At 35.1% G+C, this 25,230-nt stretch overlaps 5 protein-coding genes and 1 pseudogene across 6 annotated transcripts in view; 1 reads left to right on the forward strand and 5 right to left on the reverse strand.

Moving 5' to 3' along the window:
- Window positions 1-1,586, reverse strand: part of LOC18044353 (protein OBERON 4) — a 4,845-nt gene extending 3,259 nt beyond the window's left edge. The window contains 4 exon segments of the mRNA XM_006439017.2: window positions 2-22; window positions 24-124; window positions 126-1,078; window positions 1,391-1,586. Of these exon segments, the coding sequence (XP_006439080.2) occupies window positions 2-22; window positions 24-124; window positions 126-1,076 (1,073 nt within the window). The 5' untranslated portion in view covers window positions 1,077-1,078; window positions 1,391-1,586.
- Window positions 1,587-7,685: 6,099 nt separating this feature from the next.
- LOC18044356 (peptidyl-prolyl cis-trans isomerase FKBP42) lies at window positions 7,686-10,755 on the reverse strand. 2 transcript variants are annotated; one of them, XM_006439023.2, is made up of 7 exons: window positions 10,563-10,755; window positions 10,177-10,359; window positions 9,912-10,001; window positions 9,315-9,499; window positions 9,100-9,222; window positions 8,842-8,994; window positions 7,686-8,197 (listed from the first exon to the last, which is right to left on the reverse strand). In XM_006439023.2, the coding sequence occupies exons 1-7, from the start codon at window positions 10,600-10,602 to the stop codon at window positions 7,874-7,876; spliced, it is 1,098 nt and encodes a 365-aa protein (XP_006439086.1). In that variant the 5' UTR covers window positions 10,603-10,755; the 3' UTR covers window positions 7,686-7,873. The 2 variants fall into 2 exon arrangements, with proteins under 2 accessions (XP_006439086.1, XP_024042444.1); XM_024186676.1 differs by lacking the exon at window positions 7,686-8,197 and adding an exon at window positions 8,204-8,380.
- Window positions 10,756-11,544: 789 nt separating this feature from the next.
- On the reverse strand, window positions 11,545-12,357 carry LOC112099214. The gene is made up of 3 exons (XM_024186350.1): window positions 12,167-12,357; window positions 11,792-12,025; window positions 11,545-11,709 (listed from the first exon to the last, which is right to left on the reverse strand). The coding sequence occupies exons 2-3, from the start codon at window positions 11,969-11,971 to the stop codon at window positions 11,545-11,547; spliced, it is 345 nt and encodes a 114-aa protein (XP_024042118.1). The 5' UTR covers window positions 11,972-12,025; window positions 12,167-12,357.
- A 1,362-nt stretch (window positions 12,358-13,719) lies between these two features.
- LOC18043990 lies at window positions 13,720-16,890 on the reverse strand (annotated as a pseudogene).
- Window positions 16,891-18,852: 1,962 nt separating this feature from the next.
- Window positions 18,853-21,698, forward strand: LOC18043991 (cation/H(+) antiporter 28). Its single transcript, XM_006439025.2, has 4 exons — window positions 18,853-19,043; window positions 19,222-20,208; window positions 20,320-20,913; window positions 21,026-21,698. Exons 1-4 carry the CDS (start codon window positions 18,861-18,863, stop codon window positions 21,638-21,640), a joined length of 2,379 nt encoding a protein of 792 aa, XP_006439088.1. The 5' UTR covers window positions 18,853-18,860; the 3' UTR covers window positions 21,641-21,698.
- A 384-nt stretch (window positions 21,699-22,082) lies between these two features.
- On the reverse strand, window positions 22,083-24,347 carry LOC18043992 (DNA-directed RNA polymerases II, IV and V subunit 11). Its single transcript, XM_006439026.2, has 5 exons — window positions 24,136-24,347; window positions 23,963-24,052; window positions 23,791-23,869; window positions 23,344-23,439; window positions 22,083-22,364 (listed from the first exon to the last, which is right to left on the reverse strand). Exons 1-5 carry the CDS (start codon window positions 24,186-24,188, stop codon window positions 22,332-22,334), a joined length of 351 nt encoding a protein of 116 aa, XP_006439089.1. The 5' UTR covers window positions 24,189-24,347; the 3' UTR covers window positions 22,083-22,331.
- Between the last annotated feature and the right edge of the window lie 883 nt (window positions 24,348-25,230).

The raw sequence follows: 25,230 nt of genomic DNA on the forward strand, positions 1-25,230 counted from the left end.
AGTTTCATGTAATCCATCATTTTCCCTTCACTTGCACTAGATTTTCTTCATTTCCCTCTTTCCCAACATCCTTTGTCATGTTTTCTTCATCCTCAACTTCTTTACTATCACTATCAACCCCCCCCAATATTACTCTCTTTTGCACCATTTTCAATTTCAAACCTTACAGAAGCTGAATCAGGTTCACGCTGACCTTCCTCCATCCCACACGCAGCTTCAGGCTCAAGCTCACCTTCCTCCATCTCACTACTACTGCCACTCTCAACTTTAACCTCCTCAGTCTTCTTCACAACCTCCACAGTCTTCGCTTGCTCGCTCCCCACAGAGTCCTTTGACCATGTTGGCGATGATCTAGACTTTGATTTTGACTTGGACTTCGAATCCACCAATCCTCTCACCCTTGACTGCTCACTCCCTGAATCCCTAGACCAGCTGGGAGATTTCATCAGATCCCTCAATCCCTTCCCACTCCCACCTCTCTCCTCTCTACCACTCCCCTCAAACTCCTTGTTTCCATTTCCAAATTCTTTACTTCCACTAGACCAGCTAGGAGACTTCTTAAAATCCCTCAATCCCTTCCCACTGCCAACTCTCTCCTCTCTACTACTCCCTTCAATCTCCTTGTTTCCATTTCCAAATTCTTTACTCCCACAACCAAATCTTCGCCACGAAGACACGGTCCCCTCTCTCCGCGAACGGTCTCTCTCGGACCGAAACCCTTTAGGGAATTCTCTTCTGGGCCCACAAAAACTCTCTGACCTATGAATGGCTCTATCATTAGCAGGACCACCACCATCTCTATTATTATATCTATCAAACCCACCTTTTCTGCTATCAAATGAATCAAAATCATGATCCGATCTTTTTCTTACCATCCGACTATCTTCGTCTAAAGATCGATCACGATCGTACCTCGACGATGATGACGGGGAAACCAAGCCCTTACGCACATTGTCTGACTTGTAGTAAAAGCTACGATGTGACGACGACGACGACGAACGATTAGGGTTAGGGGTCGCTGAGTCCTTGCTTGTGTTTTTCTCATCAAGATCGTCGCTTGATCTCAATCTCTTCATTTCTAAGGAAGTAACACAACAATCTTCAACAATAACAACGATTCAAACAAGATTTGGGTAAAAATTTGAAACCCTAATTATTCCCCCAAATTCATAATAAACATACAACATGCAACCCAGCATCTAGGGTTTTTTTCTGATAGTAAAATAACAATGGGTAAAATAAAAAAGCAAACTTTTGCAAAAATAAGACCTTTGAAGATCAATTATCAAGTAGGTAACTTTTAATTTCCCAAAAAATCAGCTAAAATATGGGAATATGGCAAAGAAAAAGCTAGGTTGTTTTAAAGAGAAAAAGGCAGAGGCTAATTTACCGTCGAATCAAGATGAGGAAAGAACGGACGGCAGGGATGAAGCGGCGACGGGGAGGTTGAGATGGAGGAGTAGGAATTTGGTTTAGGTGTGGTCAAAATACGATTAATAAATAAAGTGGAACTGTCGTTTAATAAGAGTCAACACTTTGGTGGTGACATAGAGACTTGTTTGGACACGCAAAGTGGGTAGTGTTGTTTTTAGAGTTTTTTTTTTTTTTTTTCTTTTTTTCTTTATAAATTTCATTTCTTTTTTCAGATGAAAGTTTTATATGGGGTGTTTCCAGGCGAGAGTGCAAAAGATGAGTTAAAGAAGCAAATTTATGGAGCTGGGCTCACCCACATCTCGGTCTCATATAGCCAATTCTTTAAAACTATGATAACATTTTGTAGAATTTTAAAAATATAAACTAGATTCTACAGCAAATGATACTTAAAGTTATGATGAAGTTGTCGTATAATATTATTTAATTTATTCACAATTCAATAATGTTGACAAAATATAATTAAATCACACATTACACTATAGGGTCATTTTATGATTACGTGATTTAAATTTACGACATCAATAACATGATGTAAATGAAGTATAACACATGTAAATTTAACATAAAATTTGTAATCAACATTAAATGTAAATAAAACATAAATTATGTAAATAAAACATTAAACATATAAATAGAAGGTAAGATAAGTAAATTAACATATGAATAGTGAACTAGTTGTGTTATTAGTAAATAAAATAAAAACTTACAAATGTAATGCAAAACTTATAAATTAATATTAAATATGAAATAAAACATAAATTGTGTAAATCAACATAAGAGTGATACATTAATATATTATTGTTAAACAAAACAAAAATTTATACATATAATATAAAATTTGTAAATCAATATTAAGTGTAGAATAAAACATAAATATTGTAAATGAAATGAAACATAAGACTTATAAATGGAGGATTAAAAAAAATTAATATAAGCGTGGTGAATGGGTATATTATTGGTGAACAAAATAAAAATTTACAAATGTAACATAAAACTTGAATATGAACAATAAGTGTAAACTTAAAAATAAATTATGAAAATGAAACATAAGACTTGTATATGGAAGGTAAAACTAGTAATTTAATATAATAATTATTCAAAAAACTTATAAATGTAAATTAAAAACTCATTATAACAATGATTATCTTATATATTTACTGATTTTTATTTTTGAATTGAATAATAATAGTTTGGGTATGTGTAATATATGTAATGGTATATGTGAAATTTTATTAAGGATAAAAATTTGTTAAAAGAGAATGCTATCAAACAGTCGATGAAATGTCCTTTAGCAGTGGCGAAGCTAAGGGTTGCAGCCAAGGTTAGCTTTTTGAAAATAATAATAATTAATTATAATATATGAATTTTTCTTTATTAATACTTATAAAAAAATAAAAATAAATTTAATAGCTCACCCCAAAATATGGTGTTAGCTTCGCCACTGCCCTTTCGACCTCAAATTGGATATGTGCATGACATCTGTTGGCGTTGCACAAGATTGACAGTATCATCCGCTTCTTCAACACGAGAATACAATGTCTTAACCAATTGATTGTTATAATAGATTAATTTTTATCTCATTATTGTATTGTTGTGTAAAATGTGTAGCTTGATTCAATGAAGTGAATTTTAACATGTTTTAAACAAGAAAAATTATCGTAATATTTCTATGGACTGTAGTGCATGTTATTTCATTTTAAAATTTATTTTACTTTTCCGACTGCATTCAAAATTCGCATTTCAAAATTTTTTTGATGATTACCGCGGTGTTAGCTTGCATCGGATAGAAGAATGTTTAGCCTAATGCGAGCGCGCACACACACACACACATATAGTTCTTTTCTAGTGTGAACGTCCTTTTTTTTTTTTTATGCGAACACACTTTAAAACCGCAAGGTTTAAGAGTGTTAATTTTTAATACTTTTTAGTTTTTAATATTTTAAAATTGTATGATTTTAAAGTATGTCCACATTAAAAAAAAGGGGGGCGTTTGCACCTGATAATGATTATATATATATAGATAAAAGTAAAATTACTAGTAAGGGCGTAGCCAACATAAGACCAGCGAGGGCGCTTTTAATTTTTTTTTTATGGTTATCTTAAAAAAATATATTTTATTTATTATTTATAAAAATGCCCTAGGTGAATTGTGAAATTCTGAAAGTGCCACATGTAATTTTAAAAAAAGTTTATACTGCCCCTAACTTAAATATCTAATTATAAGTAATTTGATTAGCTATTATATATAATTTCATGAAAATTAATAAAGACAACAAGAGAACCGCCTTTATCAAATGAAATTCATTAAAAAATCAATTAAAACAAATGAAATCTAAAATAAATATAAATTTTTAAAATTATATTATATTTTAAATGTGTCATAGCCCAATTAAATTTATGACTATGTCCCTAATTACAGGCATGACAATTTTTGCTCTCATCTCCTCACGGAGCCATAGTTGGGCCGACATGGATAAGGCTTTAACACCATTGACCGACCGTCTTTAATTTTGAACTAAATCAGATGCCTACACTGAAACGTGCATAAATAGGAAAATTATCAATCGTATACCTTTAGTTTATTCCGTTATCAAATTTACTACAACACGTTAAGAGTATATCAGTCGTCTACCAAACTGTTAGTTGCCGTTTAAATATAATGACATTAGAGGGGTAATATGATCTTTTCATATAATACAAGTGATGATTTAAGGGTATATAAGTGATAATAAGAGATTTTAAGAGTATACAAGTGATAAATTTTAAAGGTAAAATCGTCAATCCGCTATAGTTCTGTTAACTTTCAAACAACAACTAATGGTTTAGTGGTCGATAGATAATTTTTGTCAATTTAATATAGATAATTAATACATTCTTAAAATATTATAATATTATTAATAAAAACGTAAATTTAGAGTATACTGAAAGATAATTTTTCTTCGTAAATATTAAAAATCTCTACTTTTGCCCAATACGTTTCCTTATTACAGTTTCTCACCAGATCTCGGCGTGTTGGTATCTGCGCTTCGTGGCAGACATAACCGAAGAAAGAGAGGCCGGTTTGACTTTATGACTAATCACAGTATGGGATATTTGACGTCAGCTTGTTTACAATTTCTTTGACTACTCTACTTTTATAATTGCCGTTCGATTTTGGTAAGTGGGGTCCGCAAATTCTGATTACATGTCAAAAATTGACCGCACGTGTAAGTTTTCTACGAATTTTCTTTTTCTCTCTATTTTTTAGTCAAAAGGAATATTCCATTTTCACGCAAGAGAAAAAAACAACACTCGAAAGAAAAAAAAAAGGTAATGTTCTCATGTTACATTGTTAATTAATAATTAAAAGTGAATAAAATCAGAATAAATTATCCACTTGATCTTCATCCGAAAAAATTTAAATTAAGATGAATTGTATTTTCATTAATGTTTTTATTTTATTTAAAAAAATACTCTTAGATATCATTATCATTATTTCCATTATTTATTATAGTAATTATAATTATTACTATTCAAAAAAATTATTGTGAACAATTAGTAAAAACAATAATAATAATAATAATAATAATAATATATTTTTCTCCTCTTTTGTCTTTTTGTTAGTATTTTTCTCTCTTTTGACCTTTTTTTCGTTTTCTCTCTTTTTTCTTTTTAATTTGTTCTTCTCCGATTTGTTCTCTCTCTTTTTTACTTCTCCTGCTTCATTTCTTCTTCTCTTTTTCTTTGTGTTTATTTTTTTTTTTCATTTTTCTCTTCTTTATTTTCTTCTTCTTTTCCATTTATTCTTCATCTTCAAATCAACAAGTGAAAAACACCATCGGTGTTGAGCAACAATCGACAAAGTGATTCCGATGGTGCTGAGCGATGAGATTGATGATTGATATTTTGATTTCTTCTGAAGCAACTTCGATTGTTGGTGAAATAAATTTTGAGTTTTGGGTTGTCGTGATTTTCAATTATTTTTTTGTATATAAATTTTTAATATTTCATAGAGGATAAAATTGTAATAATAAAATTTAAGTGGGGTACTTTTAGGGAGTTTCTCAATTCTCAATTTTGATTTTTGAAGTAGGGTGCTGGATGATTCTCATTCCTTATTATATTTTAGCAAATAAGTATGAGTTTGATTCTGATTCTTAATTCTAATTCCCGAATCCAAAATTTAAACTCACTAGCACTCTGTTTTTTCTTAATAAATTGGGAAAATGAAGATTTTTTTTATAAATCAAATGATTTTTTTTCCAGTTATGAAATTTAAAAAATAAAATTCTCCTTTTATTAGAACTTCTTACTCTTATTGAGTTTGAAACGGAGCTATTAAATGCAGACTTATTTCTTTCTTTATTTTTTTTATACAATTTTTGCAGCACGCATAAAATGTATTAAAATTTTGTGCAAACTTTGTTTTGTACAAATCACGGTTAATATTATTGTCAAATGCGCCACATTTTTGTAAAATAAAAATAAATAAATTACTTGGAATATGTGGTGAAAATATTAATATTTCACACATGTTTATACAAACAAAGCTTATGCACAAATTTGTATCATAGTAATTTTTTTGGGACCATATTTTTTGGCTATATGTCCAGCATGGCTTAATTACAAGCACCCAAATTTGGGCTCTTATCCATTCCCTGCCTCACTAGTAGCTATTAAATTCATACAAGATATTTCCTCTTGCGTTGTATTGCCTTCGAGACGAGAGAGATTGATTTACACCATGATGTGGTCTAAACAAAACAAACCATTTTTATAAGTTCATCATTTTGTAAAAGCTTTTGTTTTGCCTCTCGATGGCTGCTTTATCATTTGGTCATTCTTTTCTTACCAAAAAAACTTCAAATCATCATTCAGAGCTGAAGAGCAAAAACTGTCCAAGACTTGTTGTCCTTCTAGCTAGTCAAAGCCCTGAACCGGTTGATACATCGAGGACAAAGAGAGAGAAAGAAGAAAAAAGAAACAGCATGCAGCTTTTTTCACAACTTTTCAGTGGAGCCGAGAAGTTTGGGAAGAATTTAAAGGAGAATTTGAGTCCACAGCAGAAGGGTGACTGGAAAGATTTGGTGTTGATGAGCTTATCATTTGCCGTTTATGTATACATATCTCAAATGTTTGTCTGTGCTTACTTTGCGTGGATGGCCATGCCCAAACAATCATGGTAGATTCTTTTCAGAATCTGAGAATTTGTGTAGATTCTTTTGCTTCCTAGTTCGAACAGTCTATGTTATGTTGTTTATCATGAATCCTATGATAAAGATTGGATATGATTATATTTTTATATTATTTTTATCCTTTTTTTTTTCAGCTTTAATATTGTTTTTACCAAACTCTAGTCTAAATGCTAAATGAAATTATGTACATAAAACTTTCCTTAGAAGAGAAAACCCTTTGCTTTATTTATTAGGTTCGAATCCTTTCCTAATCATTTCTTTGCTAATCTTTTTAGGCTTTTAAGGATTCATTAACGTGTCATTAATAAAATTAAATTGCTGAAATTAAATATTATATTGTAATCTTATTTTTTAACTCATGATAACTAAAAAATTTTTCTTTAATTATTGCGATTTTCTCTTCCTTCTTAAAATTAGAAATTTAATTCTTGCGATTTTAAAGAATTGAAAAAAGCAGTTGAACAACAATGTTCACCAACTCTTCTATAGAAATCTTGTTCATACATCGAAAAAAACCTTTTCAAATATGAGTTTCAATTGTTATAGTGTTTGTCTCTTCCCAAGGTAGCATTGCCGAGCGGGCGATCCCTGCCTTGGTTCTCCGGCTAGCCTTTCCTTTCCCCCTACAAAACAACAAAACAGCAAGTATAAACCCAATAAAATAGCTAAATAGCTGCAAAATTGTAGCAACAGGATTAAAATTGTTTCAAAAATTTATGTGCATTCGGGTTAACAGAAAGAATTCCGAAAGCGTTCACATCCAGTTCAATTTCTAATCCAGCTACATGCATGCATCATGAAGAATTTGAACGAACTAAGTTTCAGGAATTGCTTCAATAAAATAACACAAGTTTTCACTCTCAGAGTCTCAGTTGCAATTCGATAAACTAAGTTTCAGGAATTGCTTCCATAAAACAACACAAGTTTTCACTCTCAGAGTCTCAGTTGCAATTCGATGAACTAAATTAGTGCTGCTGCTTCATAAACTGCTGTTACTGGGCATAAAATTTTCTTGCTCCAAACTCAATTTTTTATATGAAACCGGCATTTATATGGATATGAGGAATCCAATCAATATACCAAAAAAAACCAGTATTTATATGGATATGGGGAATCCGGTCAAGCTCCACAAATATATCCATGTGCATTATGAGTTCCAAAAAACAAAAAACAAAATGTAACATTAGTCGAGTCTACTGAATTTATCCAGATCACTGACATGGTACGTCAATATTTATGTCACATTTGGCTGACCAGACCTCACATCATTCAGCTTTCACTCTCTTGCGTTTGAAGAGTCTGAGGACTAATGATACCAGCCATTGCCAAAAGATAATTAACCAATTGTTTTCCTGTTTAGGCTCTGGCCTTGGTCCAAAAATTCCTTTATAGATCTCCTTTTGCTTCTTGTATACAGCTTTTTCATGTTCAGCGAGCAAACGAAGCTCCCGTGCAATTGATTTGTCTTCAGGTGCAAATTTACCCGCCTTTAGAAAGTCTTCCCGGGCAGCATCTGTTTGCCCAAGTTCTGCCCTGGCCTTTCCTCGTCTGAAAAGGGCCTTCACATTATTTTCATCCTCTCCCAATACCTGCAAGTCCATCATGCAATCCCAGAGAGGGTGAAGTTCAATGTGCATAGGGTTTAACATAAATGAGTTTGACTGTCTGAGTTTGTCTATGAAAGAGAGAGATGGCAGGATAATGCCGAAATGTTGGAGCCACAGACAATGATATCATTTTCTGGACAACTCAATATGGTGAAGTCGAATTAGCTGAAAGCAGCACAGACAAATGTAGCAAAATAAGACAATCAGATTTGATTCCCAAATACCCCAAAGGAACACAAACACACTTCCCCCAATCTTACCAAGAATCAACTTGACCCTAAAATTATGAAGCAAGCACCAACGACTTTGAAGACACATCATTACTCCCATCAATTTGTTAAGTCAGCTTCAGTTATGTTTATTTCAAGCCTTGATTTAGTAGGCCTTTGCTGGTTTACTATGCTCCCCAAAGAGTCTGGTCTGTGGATTCATTAGTCAACTAGCTGTGCATGCTTCTTTACTAATTGTTCCTTCCAGTTATAATAATATTTTGTTTAGCACCAAAAAATCAAACAAAAAAATTTCAGGCCTCTGCCTTTCATTTTTCAACATAAGTGGCTCGGAAAATTCTAAAATTAAAAAGACTATTAGAATATCACCTAAGAGGTCTCAAATCATTTACTTACAAGGCTGCATTGCCCGATGGCTTCTTCATAACGTTTGAGCTTTAATAGACATGCTGCCATGTTAAGATGGCATGGATTCTTAACAGCCAAAGCCATATCCCGGTACTTCCCAAACAACTGGAACATGAAGTCGTCGCCCATATAAGCTATGGCCTACAGAAACAATAGCCCTTAAAAACTTTAAGGAGAGGGGGGGGGGGGGAATCTGTAGAAATAAGATGCCGGAACAAAATACTCAGGAATATGAAAGAATGTAACCATTTCATACTGTTGCATGGCCTCTTCCAGTTTTTCCTCCTTAAATAAGGCATTTCCATCCATCTTTCTTCGGTCTGCTGCACCAATCCTTTCTTCCACAGTCATGTCACTACGAGCTTTCCCCTATACGAAATGTACAGATACGTGTAATTAGCAACCTACATAGATCACCCCCTGTCAATTTCTGGGAAAAAAAGCCATTCAGAACAACTTACTTCTTTGGTTTCATCAAAGCCAATGAGCACAACCTCATATACTAAGTCTGCCATGGGAGGCACATTTGGGAAAGAAAAGCTTCCTTCTTTCCCATAACCCAATTCCCAGCCCACATGTAACAGTGCATGTTCACCAGCCTTCATGCTGGACACCCCAATAGCCAAGCCAGTCGTCTCTTTTTTCTCTGTCGCAGAATTAAAACTATCAATATTCCATAAAATGTCCAATAAAAAAAGTTTTAAATGAAAAAAAATACTTGATTTCTCCATAGAACGGTTTTGATACTCATACATGTATAATAGTGTATTCCCCAATAAGATCCCTGACTTGAATAAGTGCATTCTCCGGTTTCAAATCGTGCATCTAGTAAGATTGACTATGCATGCTTTTAATGATTCCATATGCAATCAACATCACACAAGAATTGAATTTATGAATATTGTAAATTCAACCACCGGCTTCATCAATGCAGCCCATTGACTCAGATAAACATAATGTCCAGAGCCCAGACAGACAAAAACTAACTGAAAAAAAAAAAATGAAGGCCTTTACAAAACACAACAAATATTTTAAAAAATAATCATGGAGGTAAATACCTTTTCCTAAAACCATTTCAAGCGGTTGTTGTTCAAGCCATGTATCATCAAACTTGTGCCGGGTGCTTTCCGCCCATGCCCTGTAGTGCACTGTCGCAGGTACAAAATTACTCAGATGCATACACAGAATTGAATGAATGCAACTACATGATAATTATAAATGTCGATAAATCATGATTGTGATCAAACGATGATGCTAATATCTTAATTAAAGGGCTATTGAATAATTTAAAACATAGCAATAGATGGAAGCATAGATACTCACAGAAGCATGTTGAATATTTGGAGGGCTTTTGGCCATGACCTTCCTTAATGATCTGCTTCGTAACTTTGTCATGAAGAACTTCTACTTCTGAATCTACTTTTGGAGGCCCATCGCCATCTTGAGGAGGCTCACCGCGCACGAATGCAGCATCCTCAGTAACTATTTCGCTTTCACCAACTTCCCCTGCAACATAGTACCAAAAGTTTGCCCGTAAACAGCGCCAGCTAAAGAAGCAATTTACATTACACAATTCTGCATCTGGGAACTTAAAAGATAAAAAAGTAGTCTCATCTGGGTGTTGCAGTAAAACACTTAAGTGAGAGAAAAAAACTCCAAAAATTGAATCTTTTTAACATTTAATTTGAAGATCAAGTTGAGAAATTCACCAGGTGCTTGACTTTTCGGCTCCTCGTCGACTTCCTCCATTGAGACTAAACTGAAAATGAATCAACTTTGATAAGAGCGAGGATTGAAGTGAAGTCAGTTACGTTTTGTAATACACGGAGAAGCTTCTAGACAGTGATAATTAATCGTTTAGAGAGACTCAAGGAGAAAACTACGAGAAGTGCGAAGGGACATGTTTGGTTTGGAGGCTAATTAATTAATTATTATTATTATTATTTTTTAATTAAAACAAATATTGTTATACACAGCTGAAGACGCCCTCATTAACGCGTGGTATCCAGTCGCGGATGGGTCCGCTGTGAAATTGTCATATTTAAAAGCTCTAAGATATTTAAGATTGAAAAGGAAAAATGAAAAATGGTTTTATTTTCTATTCAATGGGTTAAGAGTCATAATCATTAGTGTTTTGTTTATTCCAAACAAAAATAAAATGAATATTATGTTGTTTAAATGAAAAAAATATTCGGAGTCATAATCATCATTTGGTGTACATGCGAGCGTTGGTCCATGCAATGTAATTTTTAAATGGCTTTTAGCAAATGGACGTTGTACTATTAAGTTTGTATTTTGTAAAATGGCCAAAACACAGACGTTCGGACAGGTCAAATTAGATGGCTCCGCGTACAATTACAAACAAAACATGAAATTGAAAATTTTCCTGCTTAAACTTCACTAACTCCACTTCTAACCAAAATACTATCTCTCTACAAGCACTAAAAGGTGGACTGCAGCTGCCAGCTGATGACTGAAGCATGAAAAAAGGGAGAAAAAATCAATGTACAGCCGCGTATATGATAGGCAATTGTACTGCGGCTGTTTTGATTTCTGTACGAGGAAAAATTCCACTTCAAAGAATGAAAGATGGGAAGAAATTAGTAAGTTGATGACGATGGTTTTGACATTTATATGTTCATCCTCATTTTTGAAACTGATGATTCAATCACAGTGGCATGGCGTCAACACTCAACAACCAGCAGCCTTTAGGAAATGATCATATGGGTTTGATGGTGGTAGCCGGAAGAAGTGTGGCTGCTGCTGATGGTCAGTTGGTAAAGGCATTGAATGAGAATTAGCAGATTGGATTTGCAAAACAGCACCGTTGTCTTCATTAGACAATTCATTTCCACCCTGCGTTCGGTTGGCAGACAATTTGAGATAACATGCGCTTATGCGATGCAGGCATGCACATGCTTGTTATGCAAGGAAGTACCTGAAAGGAAACCGGCTCATTAGGGGAAGAAGGCGTCCTGTTATAAGTTGCATTCATGTAATCTGGAGCAGAAATGGAAACTGAACTCTGGTAGGCCTGGGAACTCATGGAAACAGACATCTTCTGATGCTTTCCCATCAGAAGAGCCTCACAGTTGCCCGCCATTTCGTTATATGGCATGTTACTTGGGGTTGAGACTGATGACCTTCCCACTTGAGGCGTCTTATTTGAAACCTGCATATACGATCTTGTTTGTCAGAATTGATTCAGTTGAAGTAACGATGCCAATGGTCATTCTTGCATTTGTCCATGAGAATAGGATGACCCTATTTCAAAAAAGACAATGGCAATTTACCGATGACAAGGCTAACTTACAGAATCTAAAAGCTCATCAACGCCTAGGAGATTTGGAGTTTCCTCCGCCAATGTAAAAGGATCTGTTTGATTTCCAAATGCAATGGGTGAAACATCGTTGTCCGTTGTGATTAATGAAGGCTCAAACTGCACATTTATAATGTTATGTAGTGGGTGAAGTTTAATGAAGAAAACGAATGGGAAAAAAGGAAAAAGCAGAGAAGGTAGTCACTCCATGACAAGATTCTGTGAATAACTGAGCTGCCGATGGGAACCCATCAGAAGGCGTGAACTCTTTAAGCAACTGCTGTTTTATACCAGATGAATCTTCCTGCAAAAGGATCTCAAAAGTCACTATTGTTGTCCCACTGGAAGCCAAACTACAGCATTGAAGTAAGATAACGAAAATGAAGGTCACATCTGATGATCTCGCAACAAATTTCACTATCAAGGTAGCAATTGATTCTTTAGATTGGCTCTCTGTCCTTTCTATTGCTGATAGGTACTTCAAAGCATCTTCAGTGTCTTCGTTTGACCATAAACAGTTCTAACATGATCCACTAGACCACCACAGGCTTATCAGCCTGTAAATTGGAATCACCAATCAATTGTAAAATGGACCGACCTGATACATTTTCTTTGATTCAGAATTAAACCTTGTGCATTACTAAACCTTCATGGTGCTTTTTCTGAAAAATAAACTAAAGCAAACAAGGTCTAACATCGTTTATCACCTACCGTTTTATCTACTAGTGAAGTTTTCACAGAAAGAACAGGAGCGGGGATGTTGTATGTTTTTGAAGAGAGGATAATCATACACATGGATAAAGTAAGGGAGGGATCTCCGTCGTGATGGTTGCAGTGGCGCTGCCAAGAAGTGAAGCTTCGTCAACTAGAAAGTTGCACAGCTTTGAGACAAATGTCAGATTAAATTATTCATGGTAGATGAAACAACAACTTTTCAGCTTAAGCACTATATTCAGATCCTCATTACTAAATCTATCAACCTTGCCTATGAAAGCAAGACAGCTTGCAGACTTTGCTAGAATTTCCAAATTTCATGGCGATGTGAACTGTGAATGGAAGACAATTCTGTAATGCAATTTGAGAATCATGCAGTATGGCCACAATATAGCCACAAAATCTTTTGGCAACTCAAGAAATGTACAGTAAAGACAATTATTTGTAAAGAGTTTCATACTTAAGGCCTAGCTCCTTCTGCAAGTGAAACGGTCCTTGAGGATAATGCCAACTGAAAACTTGGAAACAGATTCTCATTACTAGAGTTCTGCATGACACAGTGAATTATGAGAAAGAAAGTAAAATGGAAAAAAGGGACGACCTCATCAATATGCCAAATTTAACTTTTAAAGTGTAGATCCTACAAAAGGGACTATCAAACCCAAAAGTTAAATATGATAAGAGGAAAAAGAATTCATCAATACATTCCAAGGGTATAGTATTAGTCGAGGAAAAACAATAATCTGTCTACACTGGCAGCAATACCTTGCTCCATGCAAACAGCAATACCAGGCTATAAGTATGAGCAATTGCCTTATAATTTTGATGCGTGTTCAAAGGAAGGACAGATGGATTGTGCCCAAATGGATGAAAGCATGAGGGAATCTGGTGACTGCTCAAACGAAGGGAACTTATCTGCTATATTAAAATCAGAAGCAAATTGGTCTCATCCAATGATGACAAAGCAGCACAAATTTACAAATCTTGAATGATAAAACATTAATACATACTGTTTCTTGGGGTATACTTCTAGAATTTCCTTCATCTTCTGTTAAAGTTGATGAATGCCTTTTCAAGCTAAAAAGTTGAGATAGAAAGTATCAACATTGGGACTCCGATTCATCTTCAAACCCTTCTGCCCAGCTCCCCTCCCCTGAGCAGATAGATTGTGAGTTGAGTTCAGTTTGCTTGGCATGGAAACATCAGCAGCTTCTTCTGCAGATACCGTTGATGGGTTCTTTTTTGTACTATAAACTATTGATTTTAATCTGATCAGCATTGATGGAGTATTGGACTCTGCAAATTCATTTTCATCATGAACGGGTTTGTCTTTCAATTCTTGAGGGAGATTTTCTTCTGAGGAGAAATGCTCTTTTGTCAACTTCTCAAAGAGTGCAGCCAAAGAAGAAAACACAGATAAATTTCTGGAGAGAGTCCTTTGGATTTGATCAGCAGCCTTTTTTGAGAAGGGAGCAGTGGCTCTTGGATGGGGACAAACAGATGATGGGATAATAACAACAGAAAATATGCTATGTGCAGCGATTCTGGACTCATGATCTGCACAGACCGTGGCTTGGAGTAGCTGATGAAATAATGCCTCGGGAAAAGCCTACAGAGTATCATAATGAGGACATGTGAGATGGCAAATTGTGCAAATATTAAATGAAATCACATCATAAGTGAAAAACTTAAAATGCCATCTTGCCTTGTTTTGGTATGTCAAATTTGGTATAATGCCACAATTTGAGCAGTACGGTAAACAGCAGAAATCAAAATTCTGGTCATAACTGTAATGCTTGATACGTTCTCTAACATCACAGCCATCATGTCAGAGACAGGACTTGCATCTCCAATCTGCATTATATAGAACTCTTAGTTTTGCACTTCTCTTTCAAAGAAAGATCAATATTCCTTTTCTCATCAGAGAATCAGGTTGCAGAAATTATCTTTTATATGCAGCTATTGTATGTATATTTTTGAATTTATACAACTGGACATATAGACTGAGCTATGATATTCAGTTTTGTTTGCTAATAGAGAAAACCATAGAAGGAAACACTTATCCAACAAAAAAGTTTGTCTAGCACCCTTGATATTGCATTTAAAGCCATATTTTAAAAAATAACTATTGTACGAAAGACAGCTATTTGATAATGAACAAGGAGAACGAAAATTACCTTAACTGATAACTGGACAAGGCATTCATCAACTGCTGATCGATATTTTCTGTTCCAATCAGTTACTTCAGCACCCAGATTTGAATCATCAAAACAACAGTGTATGCATATCACCAAATGCACTAGTTATAGCCACTGATGGTTAAACCTTTGACTGTCGAGCTAGGCAACATAAACAATATCAAGTTGCATATTGGGATTTTTAAGTAAATTCTAGTGATCAAGGTGCTTGATTAGAATGGCCAACAAAATGTGAGAATTTTGCCCTGCAAAATGAATTAAAATAATAACCCAAAATGAAGTAAAAAGAACTACCAACTTAAGCAGAAATACTGTAAAAGCAGTAAAGGTAACAGTTTCTAAGAAAATTGATGAAATTGAATGCCAAATTTCTCTAACAGTAGCTGCATGTCCAGCAGGACAGCAGGAGCAACACCATGTTGAGCAGACCAAAGGTCACCCTTATCAAAGTAATGAAAAACTGATTCAAAGACGGCTCGGACAGTGTTAGCTTCTTTAGCTAACTTTGCCTTGTTGCGCAGGCAAACCCTTGACCAAAATTTTGGGTTCTTGGGTTCTCCCCTGTCACATTCAAAGAGTGGTGAGAGATAAACGAAAAAAGGGAATATAGAGAGGTGGTTGTTATTGATCATGTGAAGGTCCACAACACAATGTAATAACTGTAAAATTAAGTACTGTGACTAGAGAATTACTAAGACACAAGAAGTTCTCCTTTCTCATTCACGACATTCTTCCAAGAAGAAATCCTTATCATGCTATCTGGTGTAGGAGAATCATCTTTGCCACACCTTCTCCTACTAATTGGCTTCTCTGGGTAAGAGCATCTGAAATGGAAACTCCATAATTTTCCAGTACAACTGAAACAACCTGACTTTTTTTATCTGGAGGAGGTTGTTGTGATGTTCAAAGGAAAAGTGACAACAACAAAAAAAAAAAGTCTTATTCAAAGGAAAAATTAGTGCAAAATAAGTCAGAGATTCACCAGTGAACAAGAACACGGCAAACAAACCATTGACACATGACCACACTTGAGAGAAAAAAGTGTAACATTCTGAGCAAACTTACATTGTCAAATACAGTTGGAATATGAGAAAAATCGCCCATGAACCAAACCTGTGCAGCATATAACAATTAGAGATCCAGCTGGCAGATAATTGTTATGCTGGACTGTAACGATTAGACAAAAGAGTAGTGGATTGTGAAAACTACTGAATCTAAGGAAATTGTTATGCAATAACTTTAGGCCACCAACAATAATGTGCCATGGATATGTTTCAGATACATGACATTTTAAGAAATGTTGCATTGAAAATGTTATGTAAACACTCATAGATATCTTCCAGGTACATGACCATGATAAATGATTCACAAAAAAAAGAACATTTAATGCTCAAGGGGTGTAGATCACCATTGAATGAAAGAGCTTGAAGCCCAGGAGCACGTAACAGTTGTGACCTCCCATCCTCCCCCTATTCTTGAGCTAAAAGACAAAGTTTTGGAATTAAACCATCTAAGTTGAACATATAAGTCCCATCAGTCTGCACAATTGAAGGAGAGAAGAAAATAAAGAATTCTGAGATGGTTTCATAAGCTTGAATTACTGAGAAAGAACAGAGTATTTAATGAAATAAATAGGTGACAAACCGAAAGGCACGAACCTACAACAAGTCCCACCTGATTAATCACGAACTCAAAAAGTGTTTGGCATCCCAACATTCGTAATTCACCATACCGTGTTTGATCTAGCAGAATGTGTATGATGCCAAGCAAGCTAGTTGCAAACAAGGACCTGGCAAATACTACCATTGATCATAACTAATAAATCATTATGCATCTAATGCATTGAAATCCGAATTTGGTAAACTGTCCGTATCACATCTTTTTGCATAATTATATGGGCAAATGAACTATTTCTTCTCCGAGGAAATGTTGTTTTTTATTTACTGTCACATTCTCCTTCCTTCTCCAAAAAAAACTTGTACAAAAGGAATAATGAACTGTTACATTATACGATAAGCTTATACCTTCGCCATCCGAAGAGGATTCTTAGCAGCATATTCACATAATTTGCTGATCTTTTGATCATTCGGCTGTTCGTCCTGCCAAAATTACAAATGGAGATGATTTTTTTTTTTTACTCGATGAAACATATAAATGAACTGCAAATTCATTTCCAAGGCACAGAAAAACATCAACCCCTATCAAGCTGAGACGTAAAAGCGTAGAAGGAATTCAAAGTGTGCCAATTTATTCTGCAGTTATTCCTACTGGTTTTAAATATTAGTTGATGGTCTCACTCGGAAACGGCTACAGCCTACAAACCCAGCAAAACTTAAAGTTCTGCACTATTTGATCTCCACTGAGCTAACCAAGGTATCAATTTCCCTTTTTTTTTTCCTCTTATCATTTTGTCAACCACCAAACAGGGCACACTCAAGAAGTAAGAAATGAACATAAATTGATATCACATAAAACTACATTATATCCATGAAGGCATAGTTCAAAATTATGAATTTTTAATTATACCCGGAACTCATTAATTTAAAAAAGCCTCCACCAAGCTAACCTCTAGAAAATAACATAAGACAACCATAAATTAAAATTCAAAACACACAAAAATTCTGAAAAAAATAAAAAATAACCTAACCTGAGAGCGAGGAAATATTTCAGCAAGCAATTTCTTGTACCATTTAACTGGATGCCTTGATCTGGCTTTCAATTCTGGACAGAAGAAACAGAAACTCTCACAGGCAGGCAACATTTTTCTTGAAATCACTCCCATCTAAATATATTTTCTTATACCTTTTTTCTTGAAAACTAAATGCCCTTTGATTACTTTTTCCAAGCAAACCGAAAAAAGTTAGGGGAAAAAATAAGGAAAGTTTTTACTTGGGGGTTGCCTTGGATCGGGGGAGAGAAATTTTTTTTTTTTTGGTGTTTATACTCTTTGCATGCAGTTAGCTTTTATAAGAACCAGTTACGTTGTTGTTGTAATTATACGTGGCTTTGGTAGGATAAAACAGAGCAAACATGAATTCATGTAAAATTAGAAAGAAAATTTTTCAAAATGGACATTTTTTCTTTTTTATTCCACTTCAGATACGTCAAACAGATAAGAAGAACAGAGATTTCTGTTCATTGTTCAAGCAATTTATGTGAAGATTTAACAGTATGATCATCAATAACTGCTTTGTAGATCATGAGTCATGAGGCTCATGATTTATGCTTGTTTATTAATCAATGCGGGGACTATAATCGGGTCATGATCATAGGTCAATGCCTTGTGTTTAATTCTACTTTGAAAGTTTGGACAATGTAACAAAAGTCTTCATGTAGTTATGTTAGTCAAAGATTTTGTTACATAAGAAGTAGAACACATATTGAAAAATAACTTAGATCATAGTTTTGTTGTTATGGTTGTTGTTTGTTTCTTTGTTTTACTTTTAATTAATGGCTTCGAAGCCTCTATATGAACCGTTTACATGGCTTAATCTCCTTAACTTACTCCTCCATTTTCTCCCCTGACAGAGCAATCAATTGCAGCCATTCACTTACGCGGGCAAGAACGAACAAAACAAAAAAAAGAAAAAAAAAAGAAAAAAAAGAGAAAAAAATTTCCAAGAAAGTTTCAGCATTGATGATTTGCTCAACATGAAACAGAGAAAATCAAGAAACAGTAAACGTTTGCTTCAATTATCTTTCTGCAATTAAGAAGAGAAAAAAGAAAACAACAAAGAAACAGCTTCAGCAGCAATAACAGATAAAGAAAAGGAAAAATGTCACACAATTCTTCAAAGAATGGCACGTCACCAGCACAAAAATGCAAGGATTTTGTTGGTGTAACTTTTGCAGACGGCTCGGGAAAGATTGTTGGTCTTTTATTGGCTTATGTTTTAACCAATCTTGCTCATCACCTTTTAAAGCCTATGCACCAGCCTCGCATAACTTCTGATATTGTTGTAAGTATAAATTCTTTATTTGTTACACATGCACCAGCTTCATCTTCAACTACAATTATAATCTTAATTAATGTAAACAGAAATGTTTTACCTGAAACGAGTCTCCGATAATTTTGCTTCTAGTCCAATGCTATATAATGGGATTAAGTTACTTGTTATCTCTTTTATTTGTATGCAGATAGGGTTATTTCTGGGCAACATACAGCCTATAAGAAACGGATTTGAGTTGGAGATGATTCAAACGTTGAATTATATAGTTGAATTTGGAATGATATGCTATATGTTTGTTTTGGGTCTAGAAATGGATCCATATGTGATCTTCAAGCCACCGACTCGCGATGCCATAGTGGCCTATGGTGGAATGTTGTCAACATTCATATTAGGTTGCAGCCTAACCCCTTTTCTGCATTATTCAACTCACAGAAAGATTGTCGTGGCTATCACCCTCTCTTTCACCCTTGCTGGCAGTGGCTCTCATATATTAACCCGTGTGATAACAAATCTCAAGATAGGCAAATCAGATATAGGAAAGCTTGGAATGGCCGCGGGAATTCACTCTGACATGATCACAATGCTCATCATATGCATTGGCGCAGTCTTTGTACTTCCACAAGGCAATAATACTCAAGAACAGATACAGTCAGCCATTAAAATGGGTGCTTCGTTAATATTCCAATCAGTTTTTGCAGCAAAAGTTTCACCTGTTTTCATGAACTGGATAAACAATGAAAATCCCGAAGGAAAAGCCATGAAAGGCACACATCTTGTTCTGTCACTGGCATTCATGGTTGCTGTATGCAGCTGCTCCCCATTTTATGGCTACAGCCCAATTCTCAGTGCATTCATGGCTGGGATTTTTTTCCCATCTGAGGGGAGAATGTCGAAGTGGACAGTAGGCAAAGTTAACTATTTGTTAAGCACTTTATATTATCCTATTTTCTTCTTTTGGATGGGATTCCATGCTAAATTATTCACTTTTGAAGCCGACACTTTAGGGACATGGGGAAGGTTTTTCTTTCTTATAGTGATATCAACAGCTGGCAAAGTTGTGGGAACTGTCATCTGTGGCCTAATGTTAGGCTTTCATTGGCCAGAATCTGTTTCCCTGGGGCTTTTGCTGTCTGCAAAGGGCCATTTTTACATATTCTTGGCCATCATGGGAGCAGTAAGTTCCTAAACATCTTTCTCATTGTGTACTTGTTATTGAAATGACAATCGTCTGTTGACAAAACTGATTTCATTTTTTCGGTAAAATGTTTGCGTTTTCCAAAACCAGGTGCATAACTACATAACACATACGACCGCTGCTTCATTGGTGATTATGATCTTCTTCACCATTGTACACACCCCATTTGTTGTGCAAAATATCATCGAACGAGCAAGGAAACATGCACCAACTAAGCGCATGGCGCTTCAATGGCTTGATCCATCAAACCAGCTTCAAATATTGCTTTGTCTTCATGGCTCGCAGAATATAACTTCTACCCTCAACTTCTTGGAAATTTCTCGAGGAACAGCTAACCCTGGAGTTGTAGTTTATGTCACCGACATGATTGAACTCACAGACCAAATCGCTGCCACTTTAGTACAGAATGAAGGAATAGACACCGTGACTCTGACTGACAAGGCAGTCATGGAAATGAGAGAGGAGATCACCACAGCAGTCCAATCTTATGTAGATGAAAATGGTGGAGGCATCACCCTCAAAAGAATGCTTGCTCTTTCAACATTCAGTGGCATGCCTCAAGACATCTGCATTTTAGCGGAGGACTTGATGGTTTCACTCATCATATTACCATTTCACAAGAGACAATTAGAGGACGGTACATTAGACGAAGGCCATCCTGGATTCAGATATGTTAACCGCAAGGTATCTATATATATGGCAACAAGCTGATAAGATAAACTTCAAATTTCCCTGCATATAATAATTAATCTTCTAGTAGTCGCATTTTCATATTTGACGTTGTTGTTACAAACAGTTGCTTAGGAATGCCACGTGTTCTGTTGGGATCCTAGTCGATCGAGGTTTCGGATCGATAGAAAACATATCAAGATCACAGGCAGCATCTCTCAATGTAGCAGTCATTTTTATAGGAGGCAAGGATGATCGAGAGGCATTAGCCTATGCCAGTCGAGTAGCAAGGCATCCGGCAGTTAAACTCACGGTCATAAGATTCCTCCTTGACAATTCAGAAAATCCTCAAAGAAGAGCAGCAACTTACAAGGACAACACCGCGGAGCTGGAAGAAGAGATGAAAATAGATGATGAATGCTTTGCCGAATTCTACGAGAGGCAAGTGGCTGAAGGCCATGTTGCTTACGCTGAGAAGCATCTTGCTAATTCATCTGAAACTTTTGCCACACTCAGGTCATTGGAAGGGCAATATGCACTCATCATTGTAGGTCGAGGAGAGAGGGCGAACTCGATTTTGACGGTAGGTATGAACGATTGGCAGCAGTGTCCAGAATTGGGTCCAATAGGGGATGTACTTTCGGGCTCGGATTTCTTGGTAAGGACCTCTGTGTTGATCATCAAACAACATGACTTCAAAGGAGAGTTGGATGGACTGGATGAAGACTTCAGTGTCATGTAAATTTCAATCCCAGCGAAGTGAGGTAGCTTTAATCTTTAGGACATTAACCGTAGGAAAGGGGCCAGATTGTTTGTAGAAAATACAGTAGGTAGAAAGGACAATCAACAACATGGATGTACAGCTATGATTCTGTAGTTAATGGATGAAAACAAAAATTATCTACCATGTGTTTCGAAAAACTGATAATTAGCAAACAGGTATTCTTTCTTCAAACATTTATGATCTACAAAAGGTACTGTTAGAGACGATTTCCCTTGGGGATTTTATTCTTTAATGGGACTATTGTAGCATATCTCATTCCAGTATCCACAACAAACAAATATCTTTTCTACCAATAGTTTATGATAGTTGCAGATCTAAAATATAAAAACAATTGCATTCAATATGAAGTGCTGGATGTTTATCCAGACCACTTCTTAAAATCCTGCATCGGAAATCAACACACCGCTCAAGAGTGATTCTAACCACCAGGAAAGCATGAACTCCAGTACACAAATGTTAACGAGTGCCACAATTAAAACATCTATTAGACAAAATAAATATTCACATTCATTATGTCATTCCTTCTTTTGTAAAGTCATTAATTCATTACAATCATCCGATCAAGGCAAATGTTTGAAAATTTCTCTTCCTTCCGACCAGCAAAAGAGACAGCCCATCTGACAACACAAACTGCTTCCTCATAGGTATTTTAATAAACTCTCGAATGCTTCGCCAACTCAGCCTACAACCAGGAATTGAAAATTGTAAAATTCAGAGTACTCAAAGAGTAAAATCGCAAGCACACGAAGATGTAGAAAGGCTTACTTCTTCTCAGTTACAGTAATTACAAGCTTATGTCAAGCATCTAGAAACTGCTCAATAAAAACTAAAGTTAATAGCCGTGTCTTCGAGCTATTCTCTCAGTAACATACTAGCTTCACACAATGTGCCTTACATCCTATGAAATTTAGACAGCCGGTATAAACAATCTGAACCGCACATCTCAAAATGATTAAACATGCCAATCTCTTATATTAAACCATAGGTATCCATTTAAAAGCAGGACTATTGTTACACATAGGTTCTCTTCAGCTGCAACTACATAAGACAAGATAACAAATCATACACCAACATAGCAAATCTCCAAGCATCTGGCTAACTAAGATTAAGCAGTTGGTTTAAGCAACTAATATACAAAAAATTTCAGAATTCCACATATCATACACCACATAGAGAATCTCCAATTCAGGAAACCACCAATCCTAATCAGGCTAGAAGAAGGAAACTTAAAAAAGAGAAAGCATTGATACCCGGGAAAATAGTCACCTACAAACCAACCCATTTGGAAAACATGCATGTCTAATCAATATAAAGAGGAATATTACCAAATACACCACAGTCACAGCTGCTTACCAGAATATATTGCTCCAAAGAATACTTCAAGAACAAGCAAAGCATCCACATTGAGCAAACACCAGTTTCTAGACACAACTATTTTACACTACCTTATCAAGTACATAAAGTTATACGAGTATTGTGATGCAAAGCCACATGATACTTCAATTCTCCTAAGATTGGTACAATGTAGAATAAAATATGACCAAGAGAGCAATAGTTTCTAAGAAATATTGCACCACATCTTACCGGCAGAGAGAGAGAGAGGGAGAGGGAGAACACTGAGAAGTTATTAAAAGAATAGTTATAAACTAGAGATGCTTCACCTCAAATGCACTTTTCAGAGTGTCAAGTTCCTTATCTAGATCATTGATGGCCTGGTTATACGCCTGCATTGGTGAAGACTGACTAGTTGTGTGAATCTACAAAATTCGGAGCAAATAAGTTAAACCACCAAAACTTGGTAAACCTTAAACCTAAAAGAAATTCGTAAGAACAATGAGTCAAAACAGAAGACTAGGAACCTAAAGAAACAATAAAAGAATTGCAGATATATATCATGCTTAGCAAAGTTAACTTAAACCCACTCATAAACCCTAAAACCAACTTCTTGACTCAATTGGGCACATTCAACCCAAAAAATTCTGTCAACCTTTTTGTAAAAAATTACTAGGGCCAAAATTTTAAAAAAAAATAGAAAAAAATATTACGGCGTAATGGAACCAAAATAGAAATAAAAAATAAAAAATAAAATAAAAAAATAAAAAACTAACCCTAACAATTATTTTGTACTGAAGAGGGTGAGGGAGCTTGTAACCAGCGAACAAAACGTTTTCATCCCTGTGCAATTGCCTGATCATCATTGAAGGAGTAATTAGCGATTAATCCAGCAACGCTTGAACCGAATAAGCAATACAAAGATAGCACAAATTAATTTAAATGTACATGCGAAGAATATTGCCGATTGTATGCTCCTCTCTCTCTATAGTGAACGACGCCGCATTTATAATCTTCGTGTCTCTCTCGTACGAAACCCTAAAATCAAAATTCAAGTAATCATAAAAACAGCGAAAAAAGCTGATATTGACAGGTATGGTTAGCTGAAAATGTAAAATTACTTTTTGGTGCCTTCGGGGACGACAAATCGTTCGTAACGGTCGGGAGCATTCATGGCTTGCCTTCTTCCCTCTCTTCACTATCTACGCAATGAAGATTCTCCGAGATGCTCCTGTTTTTAAAAGGTAGCATCTGCTTGATACGACGTCGGTTCTCCTTTTAAAACCACACCGTCTCAATGATTAACGTGTTTCCTTATCAGTTTTTTACTTGTTTTTCCTTTTGGAAATTAGAACGAATATTTGTTGGATGTTATGCATTTTATTTGAAAATTTTATACTTTTTCTATTTGGCACCCAATGAGCGTGTAATGTGTTATGGAGTATTTTCCAAATTGTTAATGAAAATCTTTTGAATTAAATAAAATTAAATACTATAAAAAAAGTGTAAAAATCCTTAGAAAATAGCATATGAGAGACGTTAGTCTCACATGGCTTTAAGATAATGCATAATAACTTGACACTGCGACCCGCACTATGGTGAATCCTTATAATAATATTCAATTATATAAATGAGTTAGTTTAAGAATTATAAATTATGGTGGATTTGTTAAACACATGTCAATTAAATACACCTACGTATCTATGTATGTTTAATAGAAAACACAGTACTCATTATCACGTAATTTGATATTTTATAGCATTATGAATGATTTCAACCAAAATGTGATTTTTTCATGTCTAAATAGAGCAAAGTCGCATGGTAAGAAAATACATAAACGTAATTAAAAAAAAAACAAAAAAAAAGAGAAGTGAAGAATAAAATAACGTGAATGTGAAAAGAGACTAATAGGAACTGTGAAGTGAGAAAAAAATGATAAAGGCTTGAAATTAAGATGATAATCTCTCACTTATATAACACGGATTTCATTACTATTTGTCAATTAAAAAAAAATGTTGTTTTTTCATTCCACAATCAAGTGACTAAATTCTCAATCGTTTGAGCACTTGAATGATTAAAATATTATCTATTGCCAGTTCTCCTCAAAATTTTGAACTGCATGTTATCACGTCTTACATAAGTGACAAGAATCTCATCATTTTTTACCACTTTCTCATCATTCATGATATTGTTACCTCTACAAAAGAAATTTTGAT

Source organism: Citrus clementina, unplaced genomic scaffold (genome assembly GCF_000493195.1).
Source record: "Citrus clementina cultivar Clemenules unplaced genomic scaffold, Citrus_clementina_v1.0 scaffold_4, whole genome shotgun sequence".
Lineage (NCBI taxonomy): Eukaryota > Viridiplantae > Streptophyta > Magnoliopsida > Sapindales > Rutaceae > Citrus > Citrus x clementina.